This window comes from Microchirus variegatus (genome assembly GCF_963457635.1).
Source record: "Microchirus variegatus genome assembly, chromosome: 16".
NCBI classification, from domain to species: domain Eukaryota; kingdom Metazoa; phylum Chordata; class Actinopteri; order Pleuronectiformes; family Soleidae; genus Microchirus; species Microchirus variegatus.
The window spans coordinates 19,623,355-19,639,285 of record NC_139817.1 but is presented as its reverse complement, the minus strand read 5'-3'; the positions used below and the strand labels follow the sequence as shown (position 1 = coordinate 19,639,285).

The following is a 15,931-nucleotide window of genomic DNA, read 5'->3' as shown; positions in this document are numbered from 1 at the left end:
AATGTTTGTGGGTTTGTGAATGTGTGTTTAACATTTTGTGATGGCGTAAATGTTTGTGATATATGAAATGTTCCTTTTTGAGTTTCTTTAAATGCAATATATTTGGTTTTTATGCCAAACGAAGCTTAGAATTACTTAAACAAAGCCTGGTTTAACAAATCAAGTTAACCGATAACGTGAAATTCCATACATTTCTCTTTATTGTCATTATTATAATAGATATTAATCAACATTATGTTCTTAAGATAAAAGCAAATGCACACAAACATCTCTTGGTTTCTATAGAAAACAGATATGAACATGAGAATGATTAGAGGCACATGTTCAGAGAAATTAAAGTGCAGCATCAGCAAATACTCTGCATCATGTAGATTTGTGTTTGTGTCTGCATCAGTTCAATCAATTTCTCATCATCAGATTAAATAAAAGCTCTTTTCTTCATGAGGTTTGGAACCTCCTCAGTAACACGTCAAGTACATCACAGTCTCCATCGCTTCACTTCACGTTGTCTCCATCTTTTCGAAGCTCAAGAAGTTGGGAGAGGTTTCTGGAGTTCACATCAGAACAATAAATGAAGCTGATCGACAAAATATTCTCTCACAACATTTGGATCAAGTAACTCCTGGAAAAAGCAGGTCAATAACTTTTCAAGGCCTATAGATTCATGCTAATGGCGCACTCACGCCAAATGCAACATCATTATTATTATGGGATGATATTGCATATAAAGTTAATACAAAGAAAAAAGCATTAGTTGTGTGACACAAAACGTGGCAGATCTGTGCGATTCATGTTAATGTCCAGAGGAAACTGGAATGAATGAATGTTCTCAGGTGTTCACCCTGAACGAGAAGACAGCAAAAATAACTCTAGTATGAATACATCATGAAAGTGTTTGTTATGTTTGAACCTTGGTTGAATATTCAGTCAGACACATATGAAAAACTGCTGAGATTAACAGTTTAAAAAAAACACAATAGGGATGGGATTAAGATTGAGATGAGGAGTATTGCTGAGAGAAGTGAGTGTTTGACAGTAACTTTCCAGTGAGACAATGAGGACACATTCAGTAACTAAAGTAACTCTGCCGATTGCTCTAAAAAAATACACTGTAGGTTGTGCCGAATTAAAAGTGAACATGACCAAGCACAGATCTTCCATCCTTGAGCATCAATACATTTCTTCTTTTTTTGGAATGTGATGTTTGAACTTTGTAAACAAACAAACAAAAAACATCAAAAACTAACATGGCACCATTTGGTTTTTTATCACCTAGTGATTGTAAAATGTTTCCACTCATACTGAGCATTCACACCATGTGACCTACATCAGTAACACTTGGGTTGCATCTGTAGTGACAGGCGGGTCAGAGGGAGAAGAGCATTTATTTGAATGCATTTAAACAGAAGAGGAGGAAGAGACGTTGACAGATGAGACAATACTGGAAGGAGGAGTCTGTGTTAAATAGAGAGTCAGTATGAAAAACCAGGTCATGTGTTCATCAAATGGACTAGATTGACAACTTGTTAATAAGCTTAGTTATTATACTAACATTAACCACAAAATAACCTGGTCACCAATCCTCACCATTGGCTGTGACGTCATTCCCACTTATAAATTGTCTAAATTATAGATTGAAGACCAGAGGCTGAACGACTGAATAAGTGGATCTCAAACTTTAGTGACTAAATTGAAAGGTGACAGTGCAAGTAAATCCAGAGCCTTTATCTAAACAAAAAGCCTGGAGGCTTGATTTTCTGATTCAGGACAAACATGTGATCAGTTGCATCTGAATGCGGCTAAAACCCGTTCAAACTGAAAATTCATTTTCTCCTCTACTCCCGAAACCAAAAACAAATACAGTGAAAAGCCAAGACATGTGAGTGTCACAGGAACAAAGCTTCATGTGTGATGAGGAGAAATAAAACAGAACCTGACATTACCTGACTCTTAAGTGAACAGTCTGAATCTGAAGGGGAAAAAGTAAAAGGTGATGGTTTATTTTGAAATTGGTGGAACTTGCAGAGTGGCGCTCACGCCACAGCGCTGTCTTTGGCTGGGCTGGGTCACATGCTGCTGTCCTGTAGGAGTGGTTCGATGTCCTCTGTGTCACTGGTGGGCAAGGCCAGAGGGCTAGTGCTCTGTGCATGTGTGGTCGCCGAAGTGCCACTGGACTTGCGGGAGGAGCAGGTCTTGATGTCGACCAGATGGTGGCGGTGGTCTGGAATGAAGACGGCAACAAAGAGGGCCAATAGGACGGCGCACGCTCCAAACAGGAAGGGAGGGCCAGGGATGACTGACTTCTGCAGAGACACATACGTAAAAATAAACTTTATTCTACGTGTAATGGTACATTTATTTGTGTGGTCACATCCCATGCATGTACACATGTATGCTTGTTTTGAAAAAAATACAAATCACTGCTTTTTTGGCTTAAACATGAACAAACACTCATTCATTTATAATTAATATAATAATTGTTTTCCAGTGTTTTTAGTTACAGGGTAAGAATCACAATGATGAGGGAAACGTATGTTTACAGATGATCGATCAACGTGTTATTGTATAACAATAAATAATTATCTGTAATAACCTCATTGAACATGTCTGCTCCTCCTCTTGGCATAAATGTGAAGCATTGACTTCAGATCACAGAGAAATTCAACACAAACTTAACCCTGAACGCAAGAAAACCCATGTAAATATAGAGCTTTGGGTCATGTGTGACATATGCGTGAGTGAGTCTTTAATAACTGTTTTTACAGAGGTCCTGCGTACTGCAGCTTTAATAATTTTGGGCAAGCCTCTGCTTTCAAAACATCCAGTGGGGGTCAAGGGCTGGGGTGAACCTGAACAAAGTCTCCTCACACACACATGCACGCTATCGAGTGTGTGTGTGTTCACTGCTAGTGTGTGAAAAATAATTGGTTCAATTCAAAACCATGGGCACATGGCACAACATAAATACAACTGAGCAGAAGGGACATATGCGCGTGTGTGTACCTCTACATTGGGTGTAGGTCGTCCTGCTACTGGCTCAATATCGTTCAGTTCCACATTGAAGAGGAAGAATATGAAGCCGTACAGAGCTGGACCAAGACCATTACAGAGACCTCGGATACCAGTGATCATCCCCTGAGCCACACCTGAAAACACACAGAAAATGAAGTTACAACAATGTGTGTTTTTCGTCTTCCCTCCACTCAGCTTTCCTTCAGACATACAGATAGATGTACACACAGACAGACGGACGCCAGGTTTCCCCCAAAAAACCTGCTGAGCCCGGCAAATTTTCTTTTAAAAAGTTGACTGGAAATTTGAAATTATGACTATTAAGTGTTATTGTAAGACATTTATTAACAATACTTACACAACAACTAGCTTGTTTGAACCAATCTTCAAACAAGCCATGCAATGCTGGTCACATTTAAAAGTAAAATTAATCAATATTAATAAAAATTAATATTGATTGGTAGCGCCCCCTAATCTGGTGCGGACAGACGGCCCCTGCACCGTGCGTTTCTCCGTCTCCAAGCGGGCTCTCCGTATCCAACACAGACTGGACCAGTTCTCTACACGCAGTTTTATCCCTACATCCAAATAATGATATTTATGACGAGGATCGAGTACAGTCGTGATGAAGTACAGGGGATCCGAGTAGATCTTAGTAAAACGTGGTAACAGACTTTTAACTCTGTGGTCTCAATCTTTGTGTAGAAGACTCTTTAGTGCTGCAATTAAGGGAATAACAGATGCATCAGATGAGCTGATCTCTTTAGTTAACTGCCCAAAGAGAGAGGCTGTTCTCTGGTGTGAAGTGAATGTCACGGGGGGTTCATAATCTGCACCGTATCGCAAGTTTCACTTTTGCGCAGAGAGAATTTCCACCATTTAATAGGTGTTCCACAACGTACTCGCATCTTGTTGGAACCGTTCTTTTGGGGGTGAATTTTCGGCTGCCGAAGTTTTGGTGCATCCCTAAATATAATATCTTTATTGACAAGAACAATATTACCATAATCGTGACGTATTTCATAATTTTGATTTGGGGGGGCACAGCACCCTTGCTCTCTGGTTTAGAAAAATCCATGGTGTATATATATATATAAAAAAAATTAATAAATAAACAAGCAACGCTTCACTTGGCGGGGGGGGGCAAGTAAAGCCTGGCAGCCCGCCAGGCTTATAATGCATTTGGGGAAAACCTGCAGACGTATGAATGTACACACAGACATACAGACAGACTCACCTTGTTGGTCAGATGATGCGCTGTGCGACACCAGAGCAGAGACTGCTGGGAAGGTGATTGAGGACATGGCTGCTACTGTTCCTGCTGCCCACATCATCCTGAAACAGAAGACAATTGGAAGAATGACCTGAGCTAACTGAGGCTGGATTGATGAAGCATAATCAATAGCTTCTTTATTAATCAATTTGCTGTAAAATATCTTTAACAACCAGTTTAAATCAGTGCCATCACAGGTGTGGACTCACCAGGGCTCAGAGCCAAAGCCGTACCAGGCCAGCTGGAAGAGCTGAAAGCCCAGACCCAGAAGAACTGTGTTCTTATTACCAATGGTCCTCATTAAAACACTAAGGAGGAGAGTCTGGCACGCACGCACACGTGCACACACAATCACACACACACACGTGCAAACACACGCACACACACACACAGAGTCAGATTATTGGACATGATGTACACAGCCACAACATTATCTTCATCCCGTTAACACCCAACACCCATCATCACAAGACCTTCTGAGTGACATCAGTACCTGAGCAACTATGGAGAGGATTCCCACCATGGCGATGAAGGCAGCAATGGCTGCAGGAGAAAACTCGATCACCTGAGGCAGAAACATGAGTGTGAGAAGAAACTGGGCATTCGAATAACATGCAGAGCGTGTGTGTGTTTGTCTCACCTGTCTCAGGTAGAGGAAGAAGCTGGAGTACTGTCCAGCCTCAGGCAAGTAGGACAGGAACACTGTCACACAAATGAGCAGCACTGCGGTGTCTTTGCCCACACGACGCAGAGACTGAACACACAACACACATATACTTGTGAGTTCTTCAACTTATTAATATGACTACCAATAAATCAATCAATCAATCAATCAATCAACCACTCAGCTGACATGTGGTACACACAATTCTACAAAGGACTGTACAGTGAACTCTGAACTCACAGCAAAAGGGTCAGCTTGTTCCCAGGAGATGGGGAAGCCCCAGGATGTCAGCCTCATCTTGTCCGGCAACGACTCGGGGACGACAAAGAACACAAAGGCAATGTCTGCCACTGCAATCACTGTGGCAACCAGGACCACTAGGCTGTCCCCATACTGGGCTGACAGGTAGGCCCCGATGGCAGGACTCGTCACCAGACTGGCTGCGAAGGTCGCAGAGACCTGTTGAAACGTAGAACCACAGAGAGAGAGAGAGAGAGAGAGAGAGAGAGAGAAGATGTGTGAATGAAGCGATAGACTGACTATTTCTATTTTAGCTGCTAGAGCATGAAGAACCCTGAACAATGAAGCAGGACCAGACACTTTTCTTGAACTTAAAAACCTGTGACATGATCTCCATTGATCTTTGAACCTCAACCATGATTAACTGCAGATGTTTACAATGACAAGAAACAGTAGCTGTGTCTCTGGGTCTGGATCCTGTGAAGTGTGCAGCCAAGGGAGGAGAGGAAAGTTAAATGAGACAGGTCGGGTTTCCCTTCTTCTTCTTCTCCTATTAAAATACATCAGGCTGTACCCCAAGAGGCTAAACACTGCCCTCTACAGTACAGTCCTGAATCACAGACTGTTGATTTAAGATCTTATCAAGCAAAACATCTGCAAAAAAAAAATCTGCTATACTTACACATATGTGATGTAAAATTTTTGAATTTGCGTTAGGTTTATAATTATCCGTGCTCTACCGAACTTGTTCTCGTGTTGCTTTAATAAAGTTTTCCAAAAAACCCAAACAAACAAAAAAAAGGACTGGGATGTTCTCCGCTTCAAAAACGGCAAACGTCAGCCACATGAGAAGCGACACGGCTACGATGAGAAAGCTCAGTGAGTCAGTAAGTGTGTGTATTTCCTGCCACTCTGTGGTCTGCAGTGCTGATCACTTCGACTCTTCAACACTCTGTTGTCAGACTCCACTCACCAGGCCGTAGGCTGTGCTCCTCTCTTGTTCCTCTGTGATGTCGGCCACATAGGCAAAGATCACGGAAAAGGTCACGGAAAAAATCCCGGAGACTGAGATGAGGGCAAAATACCACCTACAGGCAGAAAAAAAGACAACTTCTTTACATTTGATAAACTTTATTTCAAGACATGTTGATGTTAACACAATACTCTTATTTTAGATTCCTTATTTAAAAAAATATTCAGCTTCAAAACACTATCATTTAAATTTACAGAGGAATGGAAAGACAGCTGAACAACATGAGAACATGTCTGCTTCACCAGTGAATGTAATAGGAATTTTATTCAGCACTGATTTAAGTAAAAAATACTTGATCAGTTCCTGCAGTGTCTCAGTTTACACTTGTGTTACGTAAGCAGTGCACCATAATGTGACTGATCTCAGCTACAAACCATGTGATATGAGCTGATCAAGTATAAGACCATCAAACAGAGAAACTTTAAGTGCTAATCTGAGACGACACGAAAGTTAAATCTTATTTTTATTCCGAGGAGTGAAAAAGATTTCCTGAACTGTGATCTAGATTGCACACATCGTCTCTCTGTAACCCAGAAACAAAAGGATGTTCAGCATCTGTACCATGAACCTTCGACAAAGACTACACATACCATTTCTCTCAGACACAAACAAGATTGTCCTTCTATGTTTGATGCCTTCAGGAAAGCTAGCCGTCTAATACTTCTTCTTCTTCTTATTTTAGCTTTCCTACTTTTGCACACAAACCAGACACTCTAACCCAGGGGTCTCAAACTCAAATGACCTGGGGGCCAATGCGTATCTATTGTGGTCAAGAGGGGGCCAACCTAGAGAACAAAAAGTGGGAAAAAAACAACAACAGATATTTGTTTTAAATTACATCAATAATAGTGCAGACAACTGTAATTAAAATTCGTACCAGGAGCCGTTTCAGCCACTGCCATTCGTGGCTCCGGCCGTAACAAGTGTATTTACGTATATATAATGGAATGTTGTATATGATACATTTAATAATGGGATAATTATGACCAAATGTCTTATTATTGTTAAAATAAACATTGCTAGCAGACATATATTATGTTCTATCACCTCACTGGCAGCTGTGCCTCAGCTAGCCACTGTGTTTAAAAGACGATGAGGTCGTGGTCCATGTTTTCATTATAACATGATATTAAGTGAGGGGCCGCATGTAATCAATTGGGGGGCTGCATGTGGCCCCCCAGGCCGCCAGTTTGAGACCCCTGCTCTCACCCTAACCCAGCTCCACTGAGATGTGATTGAGTCATGTGGCATCAACAGACACACAACCAAAACTTAATTTCAAGTCACAGTTTTCAGTTTTCTGTGATATGACAACGTTGCTGGACTAGACAATACTGAAGTAAATCTCAGTTTGAGCCTCAGGGGACTGAAGCTGTCGCCGGATTTTGGTTGAACACATTTGTGGCCTCAGGTTGAAGTTTGAAGATCTAAAAGACTGCCACACAAACGCTTTTCTACCAAAGTAAAGCTAGTGCTCATGCTGGTTTAACCTGCATTGAATCTGTGATATCACTCTCCATAGTCTTCTGGTTCCACTCCATCACCCTGCAGGAGGTCATACATAGTCATGGTGTGTTCCAGCATCATTGGACTTCTGACTCTCTCCCTGACCACAGTTATAAGCAGCAGGTTTGCGGCATGGCTGCCTGGATCCTTAAAGACCCCTACCACGCTCTTTCACCTGCGTTAAGAGGCTGCCTTCTGGTCGCAGGCTGCAGGGCCCAGAGGAGACCTTTGCTCCCTAGGCTGGTCTCCTTTTGAACTCTCTGAACACATGTAAAGTATTTCTCAGGTGCAATCTTTTTTTTTTTTTTTTTTACTTCCCTTCCCTTATCATTTCATTTGTGCACTTATATAGAACCCACAATGTATATTTGCAGTAGAGTATTATATATTGTTCCACTGCACTCCATCTCGATTTATATTTTGTGTCCCGCCATTGCTCCATGGGCATAAATAACGTTTTCTGAATCTGAATCCCCATTGCTTATCCATCAGTTACAGCCACCAAAAAGCCTCATTACATCATTTTTCCCTATGTGGCAAGGACGATTGCAAAAAAATTATGTGCACATACAAAAGCTCCACACTGTCTGTTTTATTTTTATAGACATCAAAACAGTTTTGGTAAATCTCCAAAGACAGCAACAGTTGAAGAGATAGAGGGGAAAGCACAGCATAGATGAATGACAAGGCCACCATGACAAACTGTAAAAACATTATAAATCAAGCGACCTTGGCAAAAGCAGCCGCAGCAGTGCCAGCACGTTGGAGAATGCAAGCCTACATAAAGGAGACTCCTTTCTCTGCAGCTGTGCACCAAGTGACCACTTCGCTGGCTCATAATCTCAAATCTTTGTGCTCTAACCGCATGTTCTCATCCTTGAGTAAAATTTTAACTCAAAAGAGAGCCCCATTTGATCCCCATCAAGTTGACATGTGTTTTAGGCAAATACTATGAGAAATTAAGTTGGGCTGTTTGTCTCGACTATCTGATGTAACATTATTACATTTTAGCTGGAAGGTGTGGGAGCTTGCCCCTGTTGTCAGTGTTATTCCCCACTCCTACTTGTTGTATACTAACTCTAGCAGTACTGTAAATAAAGAAACAATGATCAAAAGTGTTACAGCCCTAATGCCAACTCACACTGACTTAACTGAAAAGATTCAAAACATTTTTCTTCAAGACAAAGACAGAAAATTATCATCTCACCAGGGGCTGATCCTCATGAAGGGAATGGGCGCACAGGTGAAAAACACTGTCATAAGCAGAAAGGACTTTCGGCCCCAGATGTCTGACAGAGCACCAATCAGAGGAGCTGACAGGAACGACAAAAAGCCCTGTGGAAGACAGACAATTAAGACAGTTTTTTTTTAAGTTTTGATGATAATGGAAGGCTATATTGGTTCTCCAACACATTGAGAAGGGAAGGATGAGGAGAGGTATATTCATCTGCGACATTGAACCTCACCAGTGGATATTGATAGATTTCCTGGTGATCCAGGTTTTGTGACATCTGACTGAAGTTTTGCTTTAGTTCAAACATTTAAACTCAAGGCATTGAAGCAGACAATGTGATTTTCGTGACTAGGCCAAGAAGGAAAAGGTGGCGCAGAAAGTTTTTACTTTTGGTGCTTGGACAATTCATTTGAGTAAACAACTCACTCACTCATTGTTGATCTTCAATGCTCATTCTTTCGCAGGAAAGAAAAATAACAAAGACATTGTGCTGCTATGTAAATATAGCCAAAAGATACCTTCCAACAAAGCAATATGTAAATACACGGTGATGATGTCACACATGCAAATGATGTATGATGTGTTCTGGTGACATCTAGCTGCTTTCCACTGAAAGTAGTTGGTAGCAGTGGTCTGCAGCTCTCCATCATTCCATGCATGTGAACTTGAATTAACAAACCGTTCCATGGTGGAATCCTTGCTAGGATTTTCTCTCATTTCTATGTCTTTGTATTGTTAGAGCACCAAATTGTACCAAGGTGTGCAGGCACAGCGGACCTCTGTGCATAACCTCCAGCAAGTGCCCATGGTTACCATCTTCTTCATTGTCTCTTTTGACCAAAACAAGAGTGTGCCACCAACTGGACTGAAAAGTGTTATGTAAACAGGGACCATGCACAATACAGTGGGTTGCATAAATCTCCGCACCCCTTCAACTTTTCCACATTTTGCCATGCTAGGACCAGAAATTCTATTGAAATTTTATGTGAAAGACACACACCAAAGCCCAATTTATACTTCTGCGTAAAGTGCTCTGCGTAGGCTACGTAGAGACTCTGCGTCGACGCAGAGACTGTCGAAGAGCCTCTGCGTAGTGTCCGTCTGCACGAAATATTTTTTAAGTGTCCGTCACTCCGTCAAGGGACTACGGAGACGGCAAGAGCTGCGATTGGTCCTCAGGACAGGCTGAGCTAAGCTGCTCTGTGCCGGCTCTCAGTGCGCTCCGGGCGTCCTGACAGAGGCGGAGCTGATCCCCGCCGATAACGCCGCTGCCGAACTATAAATACGTCATATCTTAACACACACAGCACATGTTTAGACTCTAAATGGCCAATTTCTCGCCTCAAATTATCTTAAAACTGCGTTCCGTGACACAGAAAAGTGAGAAACGGCCACTTTTTCAACAACAACAGTCTTTCTCTCTCTTTCTTTCTCGGAGGCCATTGCTCACTGTAGCCAGAAGCACAACAACCTTGCGCAGCGACCCCTACTGATCGGGCGGGAAATTGCAGCGAGTGTCCGTCACCACGACGCAGAAGTATAAATGCTCGAGGCGCCTCCGTGGTGACGCAGACGGATAACGCATACGCAGTCGGAGAAGTATAATGTGGCCTTAAGGGACACACAATCATGAAGTGAAATGTATTCATGCTTTTGAACTTATTTCATAAATACAAAACTGAAAATTGGGGTGTGCAAAACTATCTACCTCCAAATCAATACCTTGAACCGCCCTTTGCTGCAATTACAGCTGCAAGTCCGTTGGGATATGTCTCTACCAGCCTTGCACATCTTGAGACTGGAAGTTTTGCCCATTCTTTTTTGCAAAACAGCTCAAGATCAGTTAGATTAGATGGTGAGCGATTGTAATCTGCGGTTTTCAGTTCTTTCCACAGATTCTCAATTGGATTTAGGTCTGGGCTTTGACTTGGCCATTCTAACACATGGATATTTTTTGTTTTCAACCATTCCATTGTTGCCCTGGCTTTATGTTTAGGGTCATTGTCTTGCTGGAAGGTGAACATCCACCCCAGTTTCAAGTCTTTTGCGGACTCCAACAAGTTTTCATCCAAGATTGCCCTGTATTTGGCTCCATCCATCTTCCCATCAACTTTAACCAGCTTCCCTGTCCCTGCTGAAGAGAAGCACCCCCAGAGCATGATGCTACCACCACCATGCTAACAGTGGGGATGGTGTTTTCAGGATGATGTGCAGTGTTTCTTTTACGCCAAACGTTTTGCATTTTGGCCAAAAAGCTAAATTTTGGTCTGATCAGTCCTCTCCTTGTTTTGCCAGTAAGTTTAGGAGGACGGCCGTGTCTTGGTAGGTTTGCAGAGATGCCATACTCTTTCCATTTCTGGATAGTGTATTTAACAGTACTCCGAGAGATGTTCAAAGCTTTGGAAATCTTCTTATAGCCTAACCCACGGTTATACTTCTCCACAACCTTATCCCGGACCTGTCTGGTGTGTTCCTTGGACTTCATGATGCTGTCTGCTCCCCAATATTCTCTACACAGACCTCTGAGACCATCACAGAGCAGCTGTATTTGAACTGAGATTAGATTACACACAGGTGGAATCTATTTAGTCATTAGGACAACATGTGATCATTCAGAAATCATCAGGCAACTTCTCAAGGCAATTGGTTGCACAGAGAGGAAAGGGGGTAGATATTTTTGCACACCCCACTTTTCAGTTTTTTATTCATAAAAAAAAGTTCAAAATCACGTATAAAGTTCAGTTCACTTCACGATTGTGTGTTCCTAAGTGTGTGTCTTTCACATGAAATTTCAATTAAATATATTTATGTTTGTGGTCCCAGCACGGCAAAATGTCAAAACTTTGAAGAGATGCGGATATTTATGCAACTCACTGTATGTTTCAGTGGGGTCATGAAGTGTGGAGGTGTTTGCATTAATCCGTTCATGATGACATTTATGCCTCAAGGACCATAGTAAACCTCTGCAGATACACGGACATGGAAAGTATGACCAAGGCCTACAAGTGTGGACATGTGGGGTCTGAGAGATTGGATCTTAAAATGTTCTAATACCTTAATTCGGAGCTGTCCTACGCTGTTGAAATCAATTCAGACGAGATGTGAAAGTTTTTGTGTGATTGCTGTGACTGAGTTCTCACCTTCACTCCCTGAACCAGGCCGTTCATCAGGAAGGTGTGCTGAGGAAATGTCTCATGAAGAACCTGAAACACAACGTGTCACTGAGGTTAATCATTTTGCTCAATCACCAGGTGACCCGAGGAAATTCACTTGAAAGCCGACACCATAGCATATCTTTTACTGTTCAAAACAAGGAATGAGCCAATATGACATTCAGTATTGGTCGACATCACTAGATCTGATCTTAGAAAAAGAAAAAAAGTTAAATCTACTACAATGCAAAAACCACAAATTCCACAAGACTGTAAAAATGTTTGCTACTTGTTTTACAGTTAGAAAAGTATGCTTTTGGAATGGCTGGTTACAGCAAAAGGTAAACAAACAAGAAAAAAAATGTGTTCTAGGGCCATCCCTTTAAGAAACAATGTGCACTGATGTTAGGGCTGGGCGATACGGCCTCAAATCAATATAACGATATATTGAGCAGCTCACCTCGATAACAATAAATGAACGATAAGTTCGAAGACACTAGATGACGTCATCGCCTCATTTGCATAATTGACCATGTGTATATGTGAAATGCAGTGATTTATTTTGTGTGAGACTGGTGAAACATTTACACCATGCTCTGCTCTGTTTATAGGGACTGAGCCGTTGATCAAGCATTTGTGTTTTTTCTCCCTCGTCGTGTTCGTGTGGTATGTTATAGCACGTCGTATTGTGTGAAGGTGTAAAAACCTGCAGCCGCATCATATAAAAACCAGGAAGCGCATCGTCATAGCAACATATGCGGATCTCAGTGGCTGTTATTGTTGTAAATTAGACCGTGGCAGAAGGTACAACAAGCTCCTGCTGTGGGGTGGACGTACGTGTACATTTACGGCTCACTTATTAAAAAATTGTCAGGTTTAAATCGGGCTCGGGCAGCTCCCACTGCTTGTTGAGATGGATACGTGCTTTCACACGAGAGTTTCCAAACACCACAAAAGTCTCAAATAACACCATAAGTCGGAAGATTTGTCACGAGTCTCTATTGACCAAAAAAAAGTCGCTAGGAGGAGTCGGAAAGTCACCAGATTTAGCTACGAAGTCTGCAAGTTGGCAAAACTGCTACCGTACCCGCCGCTTCCTCTTCCCTCACCGTCGCTTTCCTACGGAGGGTGTGGAGTCACGTGACTACACACGCTGTACACAGCCGAGCGTCTTAAAGGGACACGAACATACCGGTAGCCTGCCTACATACACACATTACTACTATTTTCCCTTTTTTTTTAAATTATCGACTATATCGACATGGGCAAAATGACGTCGATTATCGTCCTAAATTTCGATACCGATAAATTTTCGATATAGCGCCCAGCCGTAACTGATGTACAGTATATCTACAGTGTGTTTACTTACAGTGAGCATGGGTGTAGTCAGCAGTCCCCAAGCAAAGAACTCCAGGAAAATCACCACCACAGCATGGGTGACTTTGGCTCGGCCTCGGCCAGGCTGAGATGAGAAGAGGGAACAATAACAATTCAACTGTGGGATGAATAATGCCATGTTCTATCCCTTGTTACATCAGTCTATCCATCAAACGGGGAAATGGAAAATATGGAAATTTTTTCAGTTTACCAAACTGAGGGAACGGTTTACAAACAATTTTTTTTTTCCCACACCGGACCCTAGCAGGGCTCCATAAATGATGAACTCCCCATGACATTCATTTCAGACCAGAGAACATTCTCTCTCTTTGAGCAGTTAAAGCTCACATAGAGTGGTCCTGTTGCACATATATGTTAGTTAAGGAGATCTACTTACATACATTAACTTGTTTTTAAGGTCAAAAACCTCCTAGTTGCTGTAAATTAGCCGATTGAAATCTGCCCTTATTGAAGCTCTGTAATCTCGCTGAGAAGATAGAGTGTGTTGTGATTGGCCGGCGTAGAGCCTTCACAACTGCCTTGTGATTGGCCAATACCCAAAAGTGACATATCAGCACACCCACTCTCTCCCCTCTGGAATGGTGGATGCACTGCTAGTCATTATCAAAACATTGTTTTAACAATGTTTAAAAATAGTTTTGTCACGACTCCCCGCCACAGTCCCTTTTATGACTGACCCTGGAGTCCGACCCAGAGTCGGAAGGCACTGTCGCTCGTGAAACACCTCTACAACGGACATTATTCTTCAATGTACGCAACCGGATGTGCCCAGAGCAGGAAGATCTGCTGTTCAGGAGAACTGCTCTTAACATAACCAGAAGGGAGATCTCGCTGAGCCTGAGATTACAATAAAACACAGGGTTCTCAGCAATGGCTGAACTGTTTGTTTTGAAGCTTCAGGGCTTCGTAAACAAGGTAATGACGCAGCTACACACTAAAAAACTGTGTTAATTGGAACTTCCAGTCTAGGTCCGCTTTAACTAAAGAGATCAGCTCATCTGATGCATCTTATTCCGGGCAATTAAGGGGCTCTTCTACACAAAGATTGAGACCATGGAGTGAAAAAAATGAAAAGTGCACTCTGCGCTTAAGAGTCTGTCACAACGTTTAACGGAGATCTACTCGGATCCCATGTACTTCACCGCGACTGTACTCGATCCTCGTCATTAATATCATTATTGGGATGTGGGGATAAAACTGTGTTTAGATAAATGATCAAGTCTGCATTGGATATGGAGAGCCTGCTTAGAAATGTGTACTGAATTACTTCTACACTGAGGTATAACGTATAATGTAGTACATCTACACTGAGGTATAACTTGTTATGATATACTTCTACACTGAGGTATAACGTGTAAGGAATTACATCTACACTGAGGTATAACTTGTAATGATGTACATCTACACTGAGGTATAAATTGTAATAAAGTACATCTACACTGAGGTATTATTATTAATATTATTCATTACATTTCTAGGGCGCTTTTCTAAACACCCAAATCGCTTTACAAATTTGCCATTGTTATTTAACACATTCTCACTGGTGGTGGTAAGCTACATGTAGCCACAGCTGCTCTGGAGGAGACTGACGGAAGCGTGGCTGACAACTTGTATAACTTGTAATGATGTACGTCTATTCTGAGGTACAACTTGCCTCCAGGAAATGTCAGTACCATAGATTTACACAGGACAAACAACTGACGCACAAAAGTGACCGACTATTTAACCTTTAAACGTTAACCTGTGGTTAACTTTAACTAAGTGGATGACGACAGAGCGACTTCGCTAGTTTGACTTCACAATGACATCACAGGAAGGCTAACTGCCTAAATGAGCTGCTAGCTTAGGTTAACGACGTTAAACCGCGGTTTTACGCCTCAATCCAGCAGCTGCTGATTATGTTCTCTATATTATAAACAGGCGTTTTAAGTCGTCGGCGCTAACCCGGGCCATATATCGCTAACCCGGGCCAGCGATCGCTCCACTCACCGAGCCCCGGACCAACATGGTGTCGTTGGCCTCGGTCGCTGTTTTCTCCCGGTCCATCTCACATATTGCCGCAACGATTCTCACATCGAAGCCGCGTTGTCCGGCATCCTCCTGCTGTTTCTCCGTCTGTTCCAGGGTGTCCCGCCGTGTGGATTAAAGCTACGTCTCTGTTGCGCTACCATGGACCTGTGTTAAGTTAACCACAGAGGTTAAAAGCGGCGGACTCTCGGCTCTCGTTTTCTCCTAAATTCCTCTGCTCTGATTGTAATTCAAGGCGGACATTTCAGTTTAGTCATCTGAATCTCCCGAGTGAGCGGCACTGTCGCCTCGCGTAGACCAAATAACCTTAAAATGGTAAACACCGCTCTGATATAACGCCTCTGTGGATAAATCGAGTGCACGTTCCCTAGGCGCTCTGTGGCAACGACAA

At 42.3% G+C, this 15,931-nt stretch overlaps 1 protein-coding gene across 1 annotated transcript; it reads right to left on the bottom strand.

Moving 5' to 3' along the window:
* Positions 1–89: 89 nt before the first annotated feature.
* On the bottom strand, positions 90–15,931 carry mfsd14bb (major facilitator superfamily domain containing 14Bb). Its single transcript, XM_083902974.1, has 12 exons — positions 15,502–15,931; positions 13,484–13,576; positions 12,103–12,165; positions 8,936–9,063; positions 6,163–6,277; positions 5,190–5,408; positions 4,926–5,039; positions 4,779–4,850; positions 4,495–4,607; positions 4,250–4,347; positions 3,004–3,146; positions 90–2,303 (listed from the first exon to the last, which is right to left on the bottom strand). The coding sequence occupies exons 1-12, from the start codon at positions 15,556–15,558 to the stop codon at positions 2,067–2,069; spliced, it is 1,452 nt and encodes a 483-aa protein (XP_083759100.1). The 5' UTR covers positions 15,559–15,931; the 3' UTR covers positions 90–2,066.

What these genes read in the sequence shown, in the direction of transcription:
- mfsd14bb (XM_083902974.1), bottom strand. Translation starts at nt 15,558, where the DNA reads ATGGACCGGGAGAAAACAGCGACCGAGGCCAACGACACCATGTTGGTC. An exon ending in TCTTCCTCTACCTGAGACAG is followed by an intron (nt 4,851 to 4,925) that starts GTGAGACAAACA and finishes TTTCTGCCTCAG; the next exon opens with GTGATCGAGTTTTCTCCTGC. An exon ending in CGCATCATCTGACCAACAAG is followed by an intron (nt 3,147 to 4,249) that starts GTGAGTCTGTCT and finishes GTGTGTTTTCAG; the next exon opens with GTGTGGCTCAGGGGATGATC.